This window comes from Bombina bombina, chromosome 8 (genome assembly GCF_027579735.1).
Source record: "Bombina bombina isolate aBomBom1 chromosome 8, aBomBom1.pri, whole genome shotgun sequence".
In the NCBI taxonomy this organism is placed as follows: Eukaryota; Metazoa; Chordata; class Amphibia; order Anura; family Bombinatoridae; genus Bombina; species Bombina bombina.
The window spans coordinates 325750426-325774624 of record NC_069506.1 but is presented as its reverse complement, the minus strand read 5'-3'; the positions used below and the strand labels follow the sequence as shown (position 1 = coordinate 325774624).

General features: G+C 39.6%; 1 protein-coding gene across 4 annotated transcripts in view; it reads right to left on the bottom strand.

Annotated features, from left to right (window-relative positions):
• The window catches only part of ARHGAP32 (Rho GTPase activating protein 32), a 749023-nt gene that overhangs the window by 148500 nt on the left and 576324 nt on the right, over positions 1-24199 (bottom strand). For 2 of the 4 annotated variants that reach the window (XM_053691545.1, XM_053691546.1), the window contains exons 10-12: positions 18638-18719; positions 12499-12549; positions 9237-9311 (exon numbers count right to left, since the gene is read on the bottom strand). In XM_053691545.1, coding sequence (XP_053547520.1) covers positions 9237-9311; positions 12499-12549; positions 18638-18719 — 208 coding nt within the window. The remainder of the gene's footprint in view (positions 1-9236; positions 9312-12498; positions 12550-18637; positions 18720-24199) is intronic. The other 2 variants (XM_053691547.1, XM_053691548.1) reach the window with 1 other exon arrangement.

Sequence of the window (24199 nt, the reverse complement as noted above, 5' to 3'; positions counted from 1 at the left end):
ATTAAAGTTTATTTTAGACTAGACTGCCCTTTAACTAAGAAAAGCTGTATTACCAATATGGGGCACATTTGTTAGCACCACCAATTTCTGATGACTAGGAGAAACCCTGATCATAGGAGCCCTAAATAACGCTGTAGCAGATGCTGAGAACACACTGATACCTACAGGCAGTCTTGTGCATTATCCTTTGCAAGGAGATCCATACATTTTACTCTTTCCTTATCCCTGCTGATATGTTTCCTCCACACACCTATTTGTTGCTTTAAATCTCCAGATTAGTTGATTGCATTAGAATACTAAACATACATTTTAAACTAGATGATTTTGAACCTTCATATCTGAGAATAATTTTGCAATGAAAACTGCAGCTTTATTTTGTCAAATGAGTATATTGTTTTATGTTTATTGATTTCACTGATTTCCCTGTCCCCCAGAACAAAAGAACCCCTGATAACCAATCACAAACTAATATTCAGATAGATCCTGAACTCGACACATATGCAGTTGAGAGAAACAGGGGAAGCCTGACCTTATCGCTTCCCTTAAAGGGACACTAAACCCACATTTTTGTTTTCATAATTCAGATAGAGCATGCAATTTTAACCCCTTAACGACACGCGTCGTACAGGGTACGTCTTGCACAAACTGGTCTTTAAAGACCAGCGACGTACCCTGTACGACGTTGGGGTTGAAAGCGGCTGGAAGCGATCCTGATCGTTTCCAGCCACTTTACGGTTATTGTAGTGATGCCTCGATATCGAGGCATCACTGCAATAACATTTTTCCCCATCCGATGCAGAGAGAGCCACTCTGTGGCCCTCTCTGCACCGGACATCGATGCCGCGATCGTTGGTGGGTGGGAGCAGACGTGGGAGGCGGGTGGGCGGCGATCGATGGCTTACCGGTGGGCGGGATCATGGGCGGGATTGCTGGGGGGCGCGCACGAACGCGCGTGCGTGCACAGGGGAGGCGGGCGGGCGCGTGCAAGGGGAGGGAGCGGGTGGGAACCATTACACTATGGAACAGTGGTTTCTATTTAGAGGGAGAGAGGGGGGATAAATATGTTAATCGAAGGGATCTGGGAGGGGGTGGGGGTTTAGTCTTGGGGGGGGGGGAAGCTACACTACAGAAAAGTGGGGGAAAAATAAAAAATATACATTTTTTTGTAAACTGGGTACTGGCAGACAGCTGCCAGTACCCAAGATGGCTCCCAATAATGTAGAGGGGGAGGGTTAGAGAGCTGTTTGGGGGGGGATCAGGGAGGTTTGGGGCTAAGAGGGATCCTACACAGCAGCATATGTAAATATGCTCCAAAAAAAGAAAAAAGAAAGAAAAAAAAAAGATACCTTTTATTTTAGTACTGGCAGACTTTCTGCCAGTACTTAAGATGGCGGGGACAATTGTGGGGTGGGGGAGGGAAGAGAGCTGTTTGGGAGGGATCAGTGGGTCTGATGTGTCAGGTGGGAGGCTGATCTCTACACTAAAGCTAAAATTAACCCTGCAAGCTCCCTACAAGATCCCTAATTAACCCCTTCACTGCTAGCCATAATACACGTGTGAGGTGCAGCGGCATTTAGCAGCCTTCTAATTACCAAAAAGCATTGCCAAAGCCATATATGTCTGCTATTTCTGAACAAAGGGGATACCAGAGAAGCATTTACAACCATTTGTGCCATAATTGCACAAGCTGTTTGTAAATAATTTCAGCGAGAAACCTAAAATTGCAAAAAAAATTATGTTTTTTTTAAATTTGATCGCATTTGGCGGTGAAATGGTGGCATTAAATTTACCAAAATGGGCCTAGATCAATACTTTGGGTTGTCTACTACACTACACTAAAGCTAAAATTAACTCTACAAGCTCCCTACATGCTCCCTAATTAACCCCTTCACTGCTGGGCATAAAACACGTGTGGCGCGCAGTGGCATTTAGCAGCCTTCTAATTACCAAAAAGCAACGCCAAAGCCATATAAGTCTGCTATTTCTGAACAAAGGGGATCCCAGAGAAGCACTTACAACCATTTATGCCATAATTGCACAAGTTGTTTGTAAATAATTTCTGTGAGAAACCTAAAGTTTGTGAAAAAGTTACCATTTTTTTTTATTTGATCGCATTTGGCGGTGAAATGGTGGCATGAAATATACCAAAATGGGCCTAGATCAATACTTTGGGATGTCTTCTAAAAAAAAATATATACATGTCAAGGGATATTTAGGTATTCCCGACAGATATCAGGGTTTCAATGTAACTAGCGCTCATTTTGAAAAAAAGAGGTTTTGAAATAGCAAAGTGCTACTTGTATTTATGGCCCTATAACTTGCAAAAAAAGCAAAGAAGATGTAAACATTGGGTATTTCTAAACTCAGGACAAATTTTAGAAACTATTTAGCATGGTTGTTTTTTGGTGGTTGTAGATGTGTAACAGATTTTGGGGGTCAAAGTTAGAAAAAGTGTGTTTTTTTCCATTTTTTCCTCATATTTTATAATATTTTTAATAGTAAATTATAAGATATGATGAAAATAATGGTATCTTTAGAAAGTCAATTTAGTGGCGAGAAAAACGGTATATAATATGTGTGGGTACAGTAAACGAGTAAGAGGAAAATTACAGCTAAACACAAACACCGCAGAAATGTAAAAATAGCCCTGGTCCTTGAGGGAAAGAAATTGAAAAATGGCCGTGTCCTTAAGGGGTTAAGTAACTTTCTAATTTACTCCTAATATCAATTAGTCTTCGCTCTCTTGTGATCTTTATTTAAAAAGCAGAAATGTAAATCTTAGGAGCCAGCCCATTTTAGGTTAAGCACCCTGGATAGCGCTTTCTTATTAGTGGCTTCATTTAGCAAACCAATAAGAAAGCATAACCCAGGTTCTCAACCAAAAATGGGCCAGCTCTTAAGCTTTACATTCTTGCTTTTTAAATAAAGATAGCAATAGAACGAAGAAAAATTGATAATAGAAGTAAATTAGGAATTGTTGCATAAAATGGCTGCTCTATCTGAATCATTAAAGAAAAAATGTGGGTTTAGTATCCCTTTAAAGGGACAGTATACACTCATTTTTATATAACTACATGTAATAGACACTATTATAAAGAACAAGATGCCAAGATACTGATATAAAAATCCATGATAAAACGGTTTAAAAACTTACTTAGAAACTCTCAGTTTAGCTATGTCGAAAAGTTAGCTGGAAAGCCCATTGCAAGTGGGAAATAAGACACTCCCCCCCCCCCTCCCCCTTCTTTTGCATATGAAAAGACCCTTTATACAACAGGAGCAAGCTGGAGAAGGTAGCTGACGGTATTCACATCAAACTTTGGGGCTTGGTTAGGAGTCTGAAAATCAGAGCAATGTTATTTAAAAATAAGCAAAAATATACATTTAAAAAAAAACTAATTTTATGGGCTATATAAATAGATCATCTACAAAACATATATGCAAAGAAAAAAATAGCGTATAATGTCCCTTTAAGGTGGTTTAGCACTAATTGAACATAGTTACTATTGCAAAGAATGATTCTCCTATCATGATTGTTAAAGCAAAACTGCTATTCCACCTTTTACAAACATGTGGCTGCTGAGAATCTTAGGGGGGAGGGTGAAGTAAACAAAATCTTACAGAAATTGCCTAAAAGTATTAACCCAAACCTCCCTGTGAGAAAATGAAACAAACACAATTTTTAGATGTATTTTACAGCAAAGGGCAGCAAAATAAATAATGTATATTGCAATATTGTTTTACATGCAATAATGAAACATTTTATACGTTGTTGAGATGTCAAGTGTAATGGTCCTTTAAACCTGTGCAGTTTTCCTGCACTTTGAGTTGCATATTACTGTACTATGTACAATTTCCCCAAACACACAGCAATCATTTTTTCATTCCAGATATTTTTTTCTCTGCATTTACAACAAACTCTTTCTGAAATCTACCCACACTATTCAATTCTTATTGTGTCAAAAGTCAGATGGGGTTTGTTACTTTCCAATGTGCAAGCTATGAAGCAGCAAAGTAACTTGACAAAAATGTCAACAATCTCGGTCAATGCGATAATAAAATTATTAGATCATATAATTATTACATAAATGCTCATTACTTAATATTGTCTAGTTTCCATTGCTGCTGTAAATATGGTGTAAACATGTGGTAACAAAAATATATCTCCATAGACTTTGATTGATATACTTCTTGTTAACACCTGTTTACAACAGCAATGGAAAGTATGCCTATGTTTTAAAACACATTAAAGTGCCGCTTAGGAGTCATGGTGCACTGTCACTCCAGAACAGGACTCAGTTGGAGATCCAGTCAGATGTCAGTGACATCATAATAGCAGACAATCACCAACCATGTCATGCTTGTGAGCACCATGGGAACTGTTATACATGTTAAATTACCCTCTTTTAGAAGAAAAAACTACATTTATGCTTACCTGATAAATGTATTTCTTTCCGGACATAGAGAGTCTACAACGTTATTCTAATTACTAGTGGGATATTCAACTCCTGGCCAACAGGAGGAGGCAAAGAGCACCCCAGCAAAGCTGTTAAGTGTAACTGCCTTACCTATAACCCCCAGTCATTTAGGCTAAGGAAATGGAAAAGGAAGAAAACACAAGGGTGAAAAGGTGCCTGAGGTTAACTCAAAAAACTGCCAAATTATAATTTAAAAAGAGGGCGGGGTCATGTCCGGAAATAAATAAATTTATCAGGTAAACATAAATTTTGTTTTCTTTCCTATGACATGGGGAGTCAACAACGTCATTCCAATTACTAGTGGGAACCAATACCCAAGCTAGAGAACACAGAATGAACAGGGAGGGAGAAAAAAGCAGGAGGACCTAAACAGAAGGCACCACCGCATGAAGAACCTTTCTCCCAAAAGAGGCCTCGGCCGAGGCAAAAGTATCACATTTGTAGAATTTGGAAAAAGTATGCAGAGGACCATGTTGCCGCCTTGCAAATCTGTTACACAGAATCCTCATTTTTGAAAGCCAAAGACGAGGAGACCGCCCTAGTGGAATGAGCCGTAATTCTCTCAGGAGGCTGCTGTACAGCAGTCTCATAAGCCAAACAAATCAAACTTCTCAACCAAAGAGACAGAAAAGTAGAAGAGGCCTCCAGAGAAAACAACAAACAGGGCAGAAGATTGGCAAAAATCTTTAGTAGCTTTAAAGGGATAGTAAACCTCAAAATTTTCTTTTATAATTCAGATAAAACATACAATTTTAAACAATTTTCCAATTTAATTCTATTATTACATTTTCTTCATTTTCTTGTTATCTATTGCTGAAGGGACAGCATTGCACTACTGACAGGAAGCTGAAAATATCTATTTAGCCAATCACAAGAGACAAATGTGTGCAGGCACCAATTAGCAGCAGCTCCCACTAGTGTATGATATGTGCGAGTTCATTTTTTAACAAGGGATACGAAGAACATTTGAAAATAGAAGTACATTTAAAAGCGTCTTAAAAGGACATGCTCTATCTGAATCATGCACGTTTAATGTTGACTTTCCTATCCCTTTAAGTATGGGAGCCCACACAACATCTAAGTTATGCAAAGACGTTCCTTTTGAGAAGAAGGATTAGGACAAAAAGAAGGAACAACAATTTCCTGATTAATGTTTTGATCCAATACCAGCTTAGGGAGAAACCCCAATCTAGTACGAAGGACCGCCTTATCAGCATGAAAAATAAGGTACGGGGAATCACACTGCAAAGCTGAATGTTCAGACACTCTGCGAACGGAAAAAATAGCAACCAGAAACAAAACCTTCCAGGATAACAACTTTATATCAACAACATGCATTGGCTCAAACGGAGCCTGCTGCAAAACTTTAAGAAATAAATTAAGGCTCCACGGGAGAGCCACAGGTTTAAACACAGGCCTGATTCTAACCAGGGCCTGTACAAAAGCTTGAACATCTGGTAAATCTGCCAAACATTTGTGCAAAAGGATAGATAATGCAGAAATCTGACCCTTTAGGGTACTGCCCGATAAACCCTTCTCCAGGCTATCCTGCAGAAAGGACAAAATCCAGGAAATCCTCACCCGGCTCCGTGAGAACCCCTTAGATTCGCACCAATAGAATGGAACAAATAGTTTCCGTCTTGAAGGAAGGAACCCTCAAGAATTTGTTGAGACATTTGAGGTCTAGAATGGGATGAAAAGTTCCCTCCTTTTTGGGAACCACAAATAGATTTGAATAGAATCCTAGACCTTGTTCCCTTAGCGGAACTGGAACAATAACTCCCAGGGAGGATAGGTCCTTCACGCAGTTTAAGAAGGCCTAATTTTTTTACCTAGTTTGAGGAAAGTCTTGACATGAGAAACCTTCCCCTTGGAGGGCAAGACTTGAATCCCATTCTGTAACCCTAAGATGCTATGTCCACAGCCCATGGATCTGGGACATCGCATATCCAGGCTTGATGAAAAAGAGAAAGCCTGCCCCCCACTTGATCAACACTTGAATCAGGGGTGGAACCTCCATGCTGATTTAGAGTCAGCAGGTTTCTAGTTCTGCTCTACCTTGTTCCAGGGCTGGCTGGATTTCCAAGTGGATCTGGATTGGTCAGGTTTGGAAGAGGAAGATGAAAACTTTTGTCCCTTAAAGTTACGAAAGGAACGGAAATTAGAAGTCTGACGACCTCTAGGTCTATTCTTCTTGTCCTGAGGTAGGACCCGTAATCTCTGAAATAATTTCCGCCAGACCAGGTCCAAACAGAGTCTTTTCCTTATAAGGTAGAGTCAAAAGCTTGGTCTTAGAAGGGACATTGGCCGACCAAGATTTTAATCACAGAGCTCTGCGTGCTAGTACAGTGAAACTAGACATCTTAGCACCCAGTCAAATTATCTGCATGTTGGGATCACAGATAAAGGTATTTGCCAATTTGAGAGCTTTGATCCTATCTTGGATCTCCTCCACCGTAGTCTCCTCTGAAATAAGAATTATAAGAATAGAATAGGAAAATACAGTCGCAACTTGAAGAGCTGAATTTCTCCTGCGTAGCAACTGAGGTTGCAACGGCACCGCTCCGCTAAACTGGAAGTGCGGGTGTCACGTGAGCGGGGCTTATAGTAAAGTGTGAAAATTTTTCTGCAGAGAAAAAAAGCGCGAGTTTAAAACATTGTCTAAAAACGGCTTTGCCGTTTCACACCAATAAGCCCTAAACAGCCCAAAGCCTCAAACATATTTTTATTATAAATAATAAAGGTTATCCCTTACTATTAACATCTCACATCCCAGCCAAATGAGAACTCTTTCCCCTTAAGTCTAATACGGAATAATTATGAAATAAACCATTTTTATATATCATGTGCCAAAGATATTGTCCCCATATGAATCCTCTATTAAATAAGGATTATTATATGTCTTAGGTAAAAAAGGATCTGAAAAAGAGGGTTAACCTCTTAAGTGCTGATGTCCTTCTGTTCCTAGAAGACAAAAGGCACTTACCTTAGATCCAACTGCATAATAGATACTGCTCCTTAGGTGTGGCAGGCACTGCGTTTCCTGTCATGGACCTGTAGGAAAAGAAAGAACAGAGTAACTAACTCTGGCTTTCCACAAAGGGGTAGCAAAGTTTTAAAAGTAAAGCAAAGAGTTCCTCGCCGCCTTTTAACTGCTAAAAGCCACCACTACTCTTACACAGCTAGACCCCAATCCTTGCTTGCAGGTAAAAGTACCCGTAAAAGGATTACATTTTTCACACACCAACTTCGCAAAACCTCCATTGACAGAGGCAAAGAGAATGACTGGGGGTTATGGGTAAGGCAGTTACAGTTAACAGTTTTGCTGGGGTGCTCATTGCTTCCTCCTGCTGGCCAGGAGTTGAATATCCCACTAGTAATTGGAATGACGTAGTGGACTCTCTATTTCATAGGAAATAAAAAAATTTTATCCCTTTAATTGACAACAGGTGTCAGTGAGACTGAACTTCAGGTGAAGAACTGGAATAAAGGGTTATAAAATTTGCTCTCTGAAACAATACTTTTGTACATTTATCCAGTTAATGATAACCAAAAGGGTTAATTGATAACACAACAAGTAATAATAGAAGTGATTTATTACTACAGAACTAATCTAGAGCTAGTAATCTACAAGGTGCATGCAAAAAAGATAGACACCTTATATCAGTAGGGACAGGGTCAGCCCAGCTTCATGATTTGTTGTCTACCCTCTATAGTAAAGGGTCACAGAAATGTAAAGTACAAGTTATGAAAAACGATGTGGGTATGAGTATAAAGAGGCTATTATTAAATGCTCTGGTTGCTGAAGGGGCCTGCAAAGTATATGAGGAACATCTGCCCTTCATTCTTATGTCCCCAGTCTCCTACATATCTAGATAAGAACTATGAACATTGTCTTGAGACAATTAAATGTGAAAAGCTAATCTAACTTCAAGATTCTCTTTGTATTTCTGAAATAAGTTTGAAAAGAAGAATCCAAAACATAAAAAGCATTAAACAGACTCGCACATCCAGCTGGAGAGACACACACCACACAAGCTTTGGCCAGATACAACTGAGCCATGCTGGACCAGACAAAGTGGCTGCCAATCTCAAAATACATTTCATGCAGTAAGGGCTTTCCTGTCCCTTGCAGAGAGTGCTTGTTAGTACAGCAGATCTACACTACAAAACAGTGTTAGGTTTACAGACCCTGTCCAAAATGCAGAGTCCACTGGGGAAATGTTTAACAAGTTTTGAAGGCCAATATAGAGATCTGCAAGCTCTGCAACCAGTTATGAGCTGTGCAGATGTCTACTGTTTGGGGGAGAACACAACAAGAATATGTTGGAGGCATCTAACAGAGTTTATTAAACCTCCCAGCCATTGTATAAGAAATTCCAATACCAGAGGCCACAACAGCTTAAGTTATTTAATGTATAATAAATAATTTATTTTAATGTAGCATTTAAATTCAAAACGCTGTTGATAAATTAACAAATGCTTAAGCCGTTATTTGGTTATTGGTTCTGTTGGTTTTACTTGATATAAACTTAAAATTGGACAACATAATATAATCAGGCTTATAAAAGATAGTTTTTAAATATTAGAAATATAATTGCCTGTTATTAAAATGTTTTATCTTTTAGGGCAATGTTAAAGTTATAGTAACATTTACAATAACAGGGCTCTCCATAAACAAAACATCAAAATCCCCCCAAGGACTCAATCAGACAGGACCTGCTAAAGACGGATACAATAATCACATGGACGAGGTACCTGAACTTATCTGGTAGTGACTCAGTACCTCTGCATAGCCCACCGGCGCATGACTTACACTATCCATCTCCAAATCTGCATTTATTTTGGGAGGGGAGAGGGAAAACAAGTGAGGTTAGGTAGGGAACTGGTGATAGCAAATCCAACATAAAACAAGGACATAAACCGGACATGTGGCTGAGACTATATTGTGTGCAGTTTACAAAGCCTGAGACAGGGAATGTTATTAAAGAGACATGAAACCCAAACATTATCTTTCATGAGTCAGATAGAACATACAATTGTATCTGTTATCTGATTTGCTTGGTTCTCTTGGTATACTTTGTTGAAAAGCATATCTAGGTAGGCTCTGGAGCTGGGTGCAAGTTGCTGATTTATGGCTGCACATATATGCCTCTTGTCATTGTCCTACTTGTGTATACAGCTAGCTCCCAGTAGTGCATTGCTGTTCCTTCAACAAAAGGATACCAAGAGAATGAAGCACAATTGAGAATATAAGTAAATTGGAAAGTTGTTTAAAAATGTATTCACCATCTGAACTGTGAAAGAAAAAAAATGTGTGTACCATATCCCTTTAATCCCTTAATAACATGGTTAATAACAGGTGCTCATTGGGCTGGGTTTCCTTAGGGAATTCTTCAACATTTAAAGCCCATATTGATCATTTGCAGGGGGTACTACAAACAGATTTATGTGAGTTAATCTTAAAATACAGGATTAAACGGACATTACAAATTATTCTGAAACCATATTTCCATAGAATATTTTGCTAAGTTTCCTTGAGAGCACACGTGGTACCATATTGCACCAGCTTAGTATCTGTGCAGATCAGCAAAACAAGCTCACATCTGTGCAAATAATGAAAGAAAAAAGGCTAAGCATCAATTTTACTAAAACCTCTCTTAGCAAACTATACCCAGGACAGTTTTAGATGCAATGGCCCTTAGAAGGTCCCTCTAAAATGATCTGATTAATGCCCATTTTCTCAGCCATAATATCTGGTGTTACCTGAGTGACAGGCTTACTTATATGGTAAACATTTCCATACATTAGATAGAGTCAGTGAATGCAACAGTAAGAAATATAAACTGCATTCAATGTTAGTAAAGGGTATATTAATAATATTACAATGAATTAACAATGGCACACTATGCTCATACATAAAAACCCTATATAATAACAGAGATTGGCAGTTTACAATGCAGAATCATTCATTTCAAGCAACAGTAACGTCAACATTAAATGTTCATGATTCATACACAGCATATAATATATAACAGCCTTCCAATTTACTTCTATTATACAATTTGATTTGTTCTCTTAGTATTCTTTTTTTGAAGAATGCAGCAATGCACTTCTACGAGTTAGCTGCACACATCAGATGATCCACTGATAAGAAATATATATGTGTGTAGCCACCAATCAATCACCAGCTAGTTCCCAGTAGTCCATTAATGTTCCTGAGCCTACCTAAGTATGCTTTCTAACAAAGGATACCAAGAGAACAAAGCAAACTTGATAATAGAAGTAAATTGGAAAATTGTTTAAAAATGCATGCTCCGTTTGAATTATACACCTTTAATTTTGACTTTTCTGTCCCTATATAAAACTCACAAACATTTGAAAGGTTGTCTGCAACTTGCTGCTGCAGACTAAAGGTTAGAATTCCTTCATAAAGAACGGGTTTACATTTAAAAAGACAGAAATGTGTAAGGAAAGAGCACCTTAGTCTTTAATTCTCTGCACTATAACATTTTAATTTCCAAACGTATCAGTGGATTTTTAGCACAGAATTGAATCTAATAGAATTTACATCAATCTAATAATCCGATGCTTTATTTAACTTAAATCTTAACTTAAAGGAACAGTCAAGTCAAAAATAAACTTTCATGATTCAGATAGAGCAGTAATTTTAAGCAACTTTCTAATTTACTCCTATTATCAATTTTTCTTCGTTCTCTTGGCATCTTTATTTTAAAAAGCTGGGAAGTAATCTTAGTAACCGGCTTATTTTTGGTTCAGAACCTGGGTAGAGCTTGCTGATTGGTGGCTACATTTAGACACCAATCAGCAAGCGTTACCCAGGTGCTGAACCAAAAATGGGCCGGCTTCTAAGCTTACATTCAAATAAAGATACCAAGAGAACAAAGAAAATTAATAATAGGAGTAAATTAGAAAGTTGCTCTATCTGAATCATGAAAGTTTATTTTTTACTTGAGCACCCCTTAAATATGTTCCTAACTTATTCCAAAAACCAGAAAGTCTAGATGGCTGTTTTATAAACAAAAGGTACGAAGCGGTCGTCTGTGATTTGCTTGTATTTTGGAGAGAGGGACATTAAAAAAACGTAAAAACAAAAAATGCAGCAAATACTTTTGCATTAGAGAATGTTGGGTCGCAGCAGGATAGAGGGAAATGAAACCTGAAAATGTTCTTTTGTGATTCAGACAAAACAGACAATTTTATAAAAATGCTCAATTTACTTCAATTATCAAATTTGCTTTGCTCCCATGATATTCTTTGTTGAAGAGAGACCTAGGTAGGTGTCTGGAGCACTACATGACAGGAAATAGCGCTGCCATTTAGTGCTCTTGCAAATGGATAACGTTCTTGCCAAACTGCTGCCATATAGTGCTCTAGAAATGTGCATGCTCCTTAGTTTACATCCCTGCTTTTCAACAAAAGACATGGAGAGAACAAAGATACATTTATAATAGACACAGATTATATAAAATCACGTGCTTTATCTGAAGTGTTAAAGAATTTGGGGTTTCATGTTCCTTTAAATTGCTATGTAAACAGAGAATGCAGTATCGTCCGTTTATTGGATAACAGAGACGACTCACACAATTTACTTTTGGTGAATATGGACAGGAAGCCAATGAATACAACAAGAGAATTTGTTTTAGTAAACAAAGGGCTTATTTGTTTTTCAATTACAAAAAATGTAAAACTTTATAAAGTTCCTTTTAGGTTAAAAATAATAATTGAATTCCAGCCTTTTTTTCTAAATCAAGTGCAAAGTAGGATACTTACTTGTAACCTGCTGTCTGCCAGACAGTGCTGTAATACATGACCCACCTAGGTTTTAATGCCTTCTTTGGCATCCAGAGGGTTAATAGACTACCTTATATGTCCCTCTGACATTGTCATCTATTCATGACCCTGTAAAAATCTTACCCTTTAAACTGCAGGACATGCAATATAGAAAGTGAGTGAGAGAGATAGAGAGAGAGGAAAGGCAGGAGACATAGAACCGTACAGGGGGGGAAGTAGCTCCAGGAAGCCGGCCTCATTCCGTGCGCAGGGGAGACTGGATGGGAACAGACCACGATGAAAACAGAAAAAAAAGGATTAAATAAAGCAATTATGCAAAGCAGAACTATCAAACTGTTGTGTTCTCTAAGCACCACATAGCGTTGTTCCTACAGTGAACGAGCATCGAGTGAGTAAAACTTTATGTATGGTTTCCCAACTGCCAAACCCTGCCAAAATGATTTAGATACAAACACAGCATATATTATGTTTTAAATAGAGAGAGAAATGTTCATTGTAGAAACTGAGACTGTTTTATTTATGTATGAACTAAAATGAATTAATAATAGTAACTTCTGTTGGCCTTAAAGCTCAGCAATACAAGGACTCCCATAACAAGGCAATATGTGGGCATTGGAACGCTTGAGTTAATAGCGGCATAAACTAGTTTGGCAAATTGAGATACCACCATATCGCTACAAATTATAGCAAACAAATGCTCGTTGTGTGGTTTGGATACATGTGGGTTTCATTTGTATACAGTGAATGATTTTCCACGTTGGTTTTTAAAACACACAAACATATACAGTGTATAACAGATGGGAAAAAGATAAAAATAGGAAATGGTGAAAAACAAAAAACAAACAAAACAAAGGCACAAGATGAACTAAATATATAGGACAGTAAGTACATCAGTGGTTGGTGCCGTTTCCGTATGACAATGGCATTTTTTTAACTTTAGATTCATTCATTACTGTTCAGTACAAATTGCTCAAATATGATGTATTGCTTGTCCTCCCGAGAATATGCACATATTCACAAAGTGTTGCCTCTACTAAAAAGAAAACATACACCCTCCCATCTTATTTCTGTTCCCAAACATGAACTAGATAGAATTGTGTCTTCCTTCAACCTTACTGTGTAGCATAAAAAGTGTTTATTTTATAAATTGTCCCTTATTTAGCACCTATGTATAGTCACTAAAAGGTAGAACCACATAAACCATCAGTAGCGGTAAACACAACCCTAACAATATGCAACATTCTCCCCACTTTCTGTTAACATTAAAGGCTTATGAAATATTCTGATGTTGTCAAGCAGGTGAATTTGTACTACTACTGTGATAACGTAACATTCACATTGAGTAACCACTTAATAATCAATAAAAAAAAAGTACCACTACACCAACAAGCTCTTTGTTTAAAAACGAAAGGCTCAAAACAATTTGTGGGAAGTTCCAAGGTTACGTTTTTTTTTAAATTTCCATTAAGAGAATCGACAAATTTCCCCCGTCTACTAAAAAAACAAAACGTTGGCCTAATGCAATTTTATACCACTGAACATTATACGTTTTAAAAACATAAGCTAATTGTCAGTTTCTTTTGAGAGAGGTATTCTCTTGACTCATCAGACACAGGCGTGTGAGTCATAGTCCTATTACTTTTGTATACATCACCTACATATAGAAGAAATATGGTCCCCAGAATGTATGTAATTTCAGGACAGGAAAATGAGTTGAGCCGATTATTTGCCAAACAAAATTCTTATGAGTGTGGGAAATACAGATGAGCACCACACTGTAATAATAACACATTTAAAAGTTAGCGTTAACCCCACCACTGACACTCGTTATAGAATACAAGTGAATGTGTTAATATCTTTATTATCTGCAGGTAACTATACTGTACAACTAAAGTATGTGTGTTCAAGGTCATTCTAATATTTTTGCAAGAGAACACCAGCATATCTGTACTGATAACTTACTTAAAGTGATTGTAAAGTTTAATGAATTATTGCCCAGAATTTAAAAAATAATCTTAAAAACATGGGCACTTTAATTCCTTAAAATTTTGAAAGACAATTTTTTAAATATTTACCATTGAGTGATGTAAACATCCTGACGTTGCTCCACCCATAACACCTACTTTCTTTAGATCGATGGCGAATCCGGCTTCCTCCAATCGTTGCATGCCCCACAAGCTGGATGCCACATGGGGCACGACATGATTGGAGGAAGCCGGATTCGTCATCGATCTGTTAAAGAAAGTAGAAGGATGCTTGCCCTTATCTATTCCCTTAAGGTGATTTTGCACTGATTCAACTTAGTTACTATTACAAAGAAACGTTTTGCTACTGTAAACAACGGCTTTCCAACCTTTGTCAAATTTAAGTTCTAGTTACTAAATCTTCAAGGGAAAAAAAATACATAAACGATGTAAAATGCTCCAAACAAGATCTCCAATAAAGAGCTTTGTGCATGAAAGGTATTATATATATATAAATACCTTCACTGACAAGACAACGTTATTCATCAGTTATGGGTTTTATACCATCAGAAATAAAGATATTCTAAAATGAAGTCCAGACTGATATGCGACAAAAATACTAAGCAAATTTACTAGTTGGAGAGAAGTTTCGTAAATTACTGGACCGGAAGCAATTATTGCAGACTTCTTCCTCAAAATTTGTATTTCATGATTTAGATAGAACATGCAATTTTAAACAACTTTCTAATTTACTTCTATTATCAATTTGTCTTTGTTCTCTTGGTAACTTTTTTTTAAAGCAGGGATGTAAGCTTAGGAGCCGGTCAATTTCTGGATCACTATATGGCAGCAGTTTTGCAAGAATGTTATCCATTTGCAAGAGCACTAAATGGCAGCACTATTTCCTGCAATGTAGTGCTCCCAATGCCTACCCAGGTATCTCTTCAACAGCAAATTTGATGATAGAAGCAAATTGGAAGCTTTTTTTAAACAGTATGCTCTGTCTGTATCACAAAAGAAAAATGTTGGGTTTCATATCCCTTTAAAAATATAATTAAAGGGACATGATACTCAAAAGTATTTTAGCATGTTCATGAAAGAGCAACAGTTAAACATGTAACAAATATTACAAATAAAACGGTCTAAATGTAAAGTGAAACAAGAAGCTCATGATTGTGTACAAATAAACCCGAGTACTTTACAGCTCACTTACTGATACCGACCAATTTAAAAAGGCTCCTTGCAGGTATATTTTAGTCAGAGATTGTCACCAATTTCAGAACACGTTGTGGACTGACTGATGTGTATAATCAAGCCCATGTACAGTGCAAATGCATCAGTCTGCTGCTCCATATGCTCCAAGAAATGTGCCAAACTTGGGATAAAATAAGCACATACAGATGATTTTTTTACCTTGTTAATAATAATGATATTAGTTACATACAAGAGACGTGCTGCTTTAAAGGGACAGTTTACCCAAAAACTTTATTTCCTTTAATTTGTTCCCTATGATCCCTTTTACCTGCTGGAGTGTATTACATTGTTTACAAATACCTCCTTAGCCTTTATATTGGCATTTGAAATAGCTGATTCCTCCTAAAGTATCTGTACCTATACTGAAGTTTCTATACCTAGGTATTGGCTATTGAGAAACTATGTAAACAAAGCTAGCAGAATAAATTACACTCACAGTGTGAGGTGGAAGAGGTAAAGCTCTACAATGTTCACTTCCAATTGTTCTAAGGGCTCGATTTATCAAAGCTGAGGCGGACAGGGGTGCATATACGCGCCCCTGTACGCCTCAGCTCGCCTGTGGCAGGGCGAATTTACCCGCAGGTAGTCACCATTGCACACAAGGGCAATTTTGCACTTGCGTGCAATCCCGCCCCCTGCCCGCGCATAGCCAATCACGCGCGGGCAGGAGCTGTCAATCTCCTCAGTCAGACTAAACCACGGAGATTGCATTTCGCCCCCTTAGAGGTGGCGAAGAGGTTAGGAAAGCGGACGTAAGTTTCAGCCTATTGCTGTTTCTCTCGTTCAGAGAGGGATTGCCTGGTATTTTGGGGCTGGACTGTACTGTGAAGTCAGGATCAGACTGATGTGCTACAGGAAAGTTCTTCTCTGTGAATGGCACATGTTGAGCAAATAGAGGCTGCTTCTTGGGTAGTAACTAGCCATAGAACAATAGTAATACTAGAACAGTTTGTAGCTCAGCTCCACTGTCAGGTGCAGGCCAAAAAAGGGTGCTGTAATCCCTTTAGTCACAATAAATCCACAGAAGAAGGCAGCACCTTGCAGTATAAAAATATCTTTATTTCCACATGATGGAATAAAATAGTGACGTTTCGGGTAGAGAACCCTTAATCATACATTGATGAAGATTAAGGGTTCTCTACCCGAAACGTCACTATTTTATTCCAGCATGTGGAAATAAAAATATTTTTATACTGCAAGGTGCTGCCTTCTTCTGTGGATTGATTGTAGCCATAGAACAAGCTATTATGCTATTGTTCGTTCCCAGGTTGAGCGCTTCTCTCTTTTTATTTATGCAAATTATGACACTTAGGGAAGTCTCCCTAAGTGTGATGCGGCAATCCAGACGCGAACCCGTTGCTTTGTGTGCCTAGAGGGATATGGCTGCACCTCACTGACGAGGCCCACACTAGGCCGAAACGTACGTCTGGGGTTTTGCTGTTTCTCTCGTTCAGAGAGGGATTGCCTGGTATTTCGGGGCTGGACTGTACTGTGAAGTCAGGATCAGACTGATATGCTTCAGGAAAGTTCTTCTCTGTGAAAGGCACATGTTGAGCAAAAAAGAGGCTGCTTCATGTTTGGTAACTAGCCATAGAACAAGCTATTATGCTTTTGTTCGTTCCCAGGTTGAGTGCTTCTCTCTTTTTATTTATGTCTATTATTTTTGTTGTAAGAAACTTTAATTAATCGGCCACATTCTAAAGCAAAGAATGACATGTTCTAATTCATCAACCCTCTTAAAGTAGTAAGCAACCTAAGTAAAAGTTAGGAAGCTGACAGCCTTGTCGCTTCTAAGAAAAAAATAGACCTTGCCTCTTCTGAATGGCTGACTATTCTCATGCTCAGGAGCTGCAATGCTAGTGGTTCCCATGCATTACTTTAACAATGTGTTTAACCCTTTGCATGGGTTAAACACATAATAAACTAGGTTAAGCAATACAAAAATAACGTGATATTTTGCTTTAGAAGGTTCCTTGAAGGAACAAAAAGAGAAGCAAATGAAACTCACAAGTTAAATTAAAAAAAAAAGATATAACTAAATTGAAATGATCTTTGTAAGCATTTTTAAATCTACTCAAACATATTCAGTTTTTACCACAAACCTTTTCTTGATGTAATCACACAAATCCTAAATTGCAGAGGACCTCAAACACAGAATGAACAGCAAATCCCCAAAAATTATTATTTTTATATAATCTCCCAAAAGTACACACATTTAGTGAGAAAAAATGATGTAAATAGTTAAGAGGTTACTGAAGACAGAATGATATAACAGACAGGACAATGGTAAAAAATGCAAAATCTGAGACGTTACATGATATTAGAGCAAACATAATGGGCCAACTCAGGAGGTTGGTGTGTGTGCAGTAGGAGGTTGTTGCGTGTGCAGTAGGAGATTGGCGGATGTGCAGTAGGAGGTTGTGGCGTGTGTGCAGTGGGAGGTTGGCGTGTGTGCAGTAAAAGGTTGGCGTGTGTGCAGTAAGAGGTTGGCGTGTGTGCAGTAAGAGGTTGGCGTGTGTGCAGTAAGAGGTTGGCGTGTGTGCAGTAAGAGGTTGGCGTGTGTGCAGTAAGAGGTTGGCGTGTGTGCAGTAAGAGGTTGGCGTGTGTGCAGTAAGAGGTTGGCGTGTGTGCAGTAAGAGGTTGGCGTGTGTGCAGTAAGAGGTTGGCGTGTGTGCAGTAAGAAGTTGGCGTGTGTGCAGTAAGAGGTTGGCGTGTGTGCAGTAAGAGGTTGGCGTGTGTGCAGTAAGAGGTTGGCGTGTGTGCAGTAAGAGGTTGGCTTGTGAGCAGTAAGAGGTTGACGTGTGTGCAGTAAGAGGTTGGCGTGTGTGCAGTAAGAGGTTGGCGTGTGTGCAGTAAGAGGTTGGCGTGTGTGCAGTAAGAGGTTGGCGTGTGTGCAGTAAGAGGATGGCGTGTGTGCAGTAAGAGGATGGCGTGTGTGCAGTAAGAGGATGGCGAGTGCAGTGGGAGCGGGAGGTTGGAGTGTGTGCAGTGGGAGGTTGGCATGTGTGCAGTGGGAGGTTGGCATGTGTGCAGTAGGAGGTTAGCGAGTGTGCAGTAGGAGGTTGGCGAGTGTGCAGTTGTACAAGATGTGTAACTGGAAGATTGCTGGGAATCTACAACACTTACCTGGTTTTGGCACAGAGTTGGTCATTGACTGAGGGACTTTATCGTTGATTAGCTCTACACATTCACTGGGAAAGAAGCCAACCTGTGTATAGAAAGACAAACGTTTATTACATGAGCCGCAAAACTGGCACCTACAGCAGATTATCAGTGATGCACATCAATGGGAATAAATCACAAACATATTACATAATCCTTTACAAACATGAAATATATCCACTGCACGCGAATACCAGAACCCTAGTTAGGTTTAATCTTGAAAAAAATAATATTTATTTCATGTTTTTTTTTTTTCTGGGGTGTTTATATAAGCGGATCTAATGATAAAAATACCAACTGTATTTCACTATAAACATTTGTGCTTTATACTCACTCTTCTTGCAAAAATGCTTCTTTTAAAAGGGTCACAAAGTAAAAAAAAAAAAGAAAGTTTCATATTTAATATAGAGGATACAATTTTAAGAGACTTTTCAGTCTACTATGTGCTCTTTGTATCCTTGGTTAAAAAGCATACTTAGCTCAGGAGCAGAAATTAACTACTGGGAGCTACACATGTACGCCTCTTGTCATTGGCTATGCAGGGGGTAAACATAGTATCTAATCATTTACAGGGGTTATATGCATAGTTATATGAAAGCAACAGTCTGATAATAGAATGCTCTAACATATAAAAGCATTTTCTATTTGCAATTTGATGCCCCCTTTAAATGTCACTGTGGTTCCAATGATAGCATTTAATATGCAGATCACCTCAACTGACATGGCGGTAGATCAAACGCATGTGCATTCTACACTTCTGCATCCTGGGACAGTGATGATGTATCATATGATGGGATGTGCTCAGAGCATGAGCAAATAGAGAGTTATTGTCGGCCAAGGCTACTGCAGTATTCTCAGTTGGTTACATGTACACTAAAAAAATGAACTAAATAATTATTTTTTTGCACAAAACAAATACAACCTATAGGAAACAGGTCTTGATTCAGGGACTTTGGCAACGTCAAATCTTGAATGTTTTATTTTATTCAATAAATAGATCAGCTCTATACTGATTTGGTTATTTTTTTCACAAAACTAACTACGCTCATATCAAAATAATATAGGTCCAGTCTAACACAAACCCTTGTATATCCAATGGTACTGTCTGCTCAGAACATACAGATGACTGACAGCAGGTCTGTAGTCACATTTGTTGCACAATAGATCTTTGTATATAGCACATCTGCAGTTTTCCACAGAAAGCTTTACCCAGAATCCCAGTGGATTCTGGGTAGCTATATGTAAGTGAGATTCACAATGCCTCACCTTTTTGCCTCCCATGTCTGTTTTAAACATGGACTCCCTTATGCCAGTGCAGTGTCACTCTAGGCAGCTTTAAAGCATAGCAAAGAAAGTACACAAAAACATAATTTATGCTTACCTGATAAATTTATTTCTCTTGTAGTGTATTCAGTCCACGGGTCATCCATTACTTATGGGATATATTCCCTTCCCAACAGGAAGTTGCAAGAGGATCACCCAAGCAGAGCTGCTATATAGCTCCTCCCCTCACATGTCATATCCAGTCATTCGACCGAAACAAGACAAGAAAGGAGAAACCATAGGGTGCAGTGGTGACTGGAGTTTTAATTAAAATTTAGATCTGCCTCAAAAAAAGACAGGGCGGGCCGTGGACTGAATACACTACAAGAGAAATAAATTTATCAGGTAAGCATAAATTATGTTTTCTCTTGTTAAGTGTATTCAGTCCACGGGTCATCCATTACTTATGGGATACCAATACCAAAGCTAAAGTACACGGATGATGGGAGGGACAAGGCAGGAACTTAAACGGAAGGAACCACTGCCTGTAGAACCTTTCTCCCAAAAACAGCCTCCGAAGAAGCAAAAGTGTCAAATTTGTAAAATTTTGAAAAGGTGTGAAGCGAAGACCAAGTCGCAGCCTTGCAAATCTGTTCAACAGAGGCCTCATTCTTAAAGGCCCAGGTGGAAGCCACAGCTCTAGTGGAATGAGCTGTAATTCTTTCAGGAGGCTGCTGTCCAGCAGTCTCATAGGCTAAACGTATTATGCTACGAAGCCAAAAGGAGAGAGAGGTAGCCGAAGCTTTTTGACCTCTCCTCTGACCAGAATAAACGACAAACAGGGAAGAAGTTTGACGAAAATCTTTAGTTGCCTGTAAATAGAACTTCAGGGCACGGACTACGTCCAGATTATGCAAAAGTCGTTCCTTCTTTGAAGAAGGATTAGGACACAATGATGGAACAACAATCTCTTGATTGATATTCCTGTTAGAAACTACCTTAGGTAAGAACCCAGGTTTAGTACGCAGAACTACCTTGTCTGAATGGAAAATCAGATAAGGAGAATCACAATGTAGGGCAGATAACTCAGAGACTCTTCGAGCCGAGGAAATAGCCATCAAAAACAGAACTTTCCAAGATAACAGCTTAATATCAATGGAATGAAGGGGTTCAAATGGAACACCTTGAAGAACTTTAAGAACTAAGTTTAAGCTCCACGGCGGAGCAACAGTCTTAAACACAGGCTTAATCCTAGCCAAAGCCTGACAAAAAGCCTGAACGTCTGGAACTTCTGCCAGACTTTGTGTAAAAGAATAGACAGAGCAGAAATCTGTCCCTTTAACGAACTAGCAGATAAGCCCTTTTCTAAACCCTCTTGTAGAAAAGACAATATCCTAGGAATCCTAACCTTACTCCATGAGTAACTCTTGGATTTGCACCAATATAAATATTTACGCCATATCTTATGGTAAATTTTTCTGGTAACAGGTTTCCGAGCCTGTATTAAGGTATCAATAACCGACTCCGAGAAGCCACGCTTTGATAGGATCAAGCGTTCAATCTCCATGCAGTCAGCCTCAGAGAAATTAGATTTGGATGGTTGAAAGGACCCTGAATTAGAAGGTCCTGCCTCAGAGGCAGAGACCATGGTGGACAGGACGACATGTCCACTAGGTCTGCATACCAGGTCCTGCGTGGCCACGCAGGCGCTATCAGAATCACTGATGCTCTCTCTTGTTTGATCTTGGCAATCAGTCCAGGTAGCAGCGGAAATGGTGGAAACACATAAGCCATGTTGAAAACCCAAGGGGCTGCTAGAGCATCTATCAGCGCCGCTCCCGGGTCCATGGACCTGGATCCGTAACAAGGAAGCTTGGCGTTCTGGCGAGACGCCATGAGATCCAGTTCTGGTTTGCCCCAACGATGAATCAGTTGAGCGAAGACCTCCGGATGAAGTTCCCACTCCCCCGGATGAAAAGTCTGGCGACTTAGAAAGTCCGCCTCCCAGTTCTCCACGCCTGGGATGTAGATCGCTGACAGGGGGCAAGAGTGAGACTCTGCCCAGCGAATTATCTTTGAGACTTCTAACATCGCTAGGGAACTCCTGGCTCCCCCTTGATGGTTGATGTAAGCCACAGTCGTGATGTTGTCCGACTGAAATCTGATGAACCTCAGGGTTGCTAACTGAGGCCAAGCTAGAAGAGCATTGAATATTGCTCTTAACTCCAGAATATTTATTGGGAGGAGTTTCTCCTCCTGAGTCCACGATCCCTGAGCCTTCAGGGAGTTCCAGACTGCGCCCCAACCTAGAAGGCTGGCATCTGTTGTTACAATCGTCCAATCTGGCCTGCGAAAGGTCATCCCTTTGGACAGATGGACCCGAGAAAGCCACCAAAGAAGAGAATCTCTGGTCTCTTGATCCAGATTTAGTAGAGGGGACAAATCTGAGTAATCCCCATTCCACTGACTTAGCATGCATAATTGCAGCGGTCTGAGATGCAAGCGCGCAAATGGTACTATGTCCATTGCTGCTACCATTAAGCTGATTACTTCCATGCACTGAGCTACTGACGGGCGTGGAATGGAATGAAGGACACGGCAAGCATTTAGAAGTTTTGATAACCTGGACTCCGTCAGGTAAATTTTCATCTCTATAGAATCTATAAGAGTCCCTAGGAAGGGAACCCTGGAGAGTGGTAATAGAGAACTCTTTTCCACGTTCACCTTCCACCCATGCGACCTCAGAAATGCCAGAACTATCTCTGTATGAGACTTGGCAATTTGAAAACTTGACGCTTGTATCAGAATGTCGTCTAGGTACGGAGCCACCGCTATGCCTCGCGGTCTTAGCACCGCCAGAAGTGAGCCCAGAACCTTTGTAAAAATTCTCGGGGCCGTAGCTAACCCGAAGGGAAGAGCTACAAACTGGTAATGCCTGTCTAGAAAGGCAAATCTTAGGTACCGATAATGATCTTTGTGAATCGGTATGTGAAGGTAGGCATCCTTTAAGTCCACTGTGGTCATATACTGACCCTCTTGGATCATGGGTAGGATGGTTCGAATAGTTTCCATTTTGAATGATGGAACTCTTAGGAATTTGTTTAAGATCTTTAGGTCCAAGATTGGTCTGAAGGTTTCCTCTTTCTTGGGAACCACAAACAGATTTGAGTAAAATCCTTGCCCTTGTTCCATCCGCGGAACTGGGTGGATCACCCCCATTACTATGAGGTCTTGTACACAGCGTAGAAATGCCTTTTTCTTTATTTGGTTTGCTGATAACCTTGAAAGATGAAATCTCCCTTGTGGAGGAGAAGCTTTGAAGTCCAGAAGATATCCCTGAGATATGATCTCCAACGCCCAGGGATCCTGGACATCTCTTGCCCAAGCCTGGGCGAAGAGAGAAAGTCTGCCCCCCACTAGATCCGTTTCCGGATAGGGGGCCCTCTCTTCATGCTGTCTTAGGGGCAGTAGTAGGTTTTCTGGCCTGCTTGCCCTTGTTCCAGGACTGGTTAGTTTTCCAGGCCTGTCTGTAACGAGCAACAGTTCCTTCCTGTTTTGGAGCGGAGGAAGTTGATGCTGCTCCTGCCTTGAAGTTTCGAAAGGCACGAAAATTAGACTGTTTGGCCTTTGATTTGGCCCTGTCCTGAGGAAGAGTATGACCCTTACCTCCAGTAATGTCAGCGATAATTTCTTTCAAGCCGGGCCCGAATAAGGTCTGCCCTTTGAAAGGAATATTAAGCAATTTAGATTTAGAAGTCACATCAGCTGACCAGGATTTAAGCCATAGCGCTCTGCGCGCCTGGATGGAGAATCTGGAGTTCTTAGCCGTTAGTTTAGTTAAATGTACAATGGCATCAGAAACAAATGCATTAGCTAGCTTAAGTGCTTTAAGCTTGTCCATAATTTCATCCAATGGAGCTGTGCGAATGGCCTCTTCTAGAGACTCAAACCAGAATGCCGCAGCAGCAGTGACAGGCGCAATGCATGCAAGGGGCTGTAAGATAAAACCTTGTTGAACAAACATTTTCTTAAGGTAACCCTCTAATTTTTTATCCATTGGATCCGAAAAAGCACAACTATCCTCCAACGGGATAGTGGTACGCTTAGCCAAAGTAGAAACTGCTCCCTCCACCTTAGGGACCGTCTGCCATAAGTCCCGTGTAGTGGCGTCTATTGGAAACATTTTCCTAAATATAGGAGGTGGGGAAAAGGGCACACCGGGTCTATCCCACTCCTTGCTAATAATTTCTGTAAGCCTTTTAG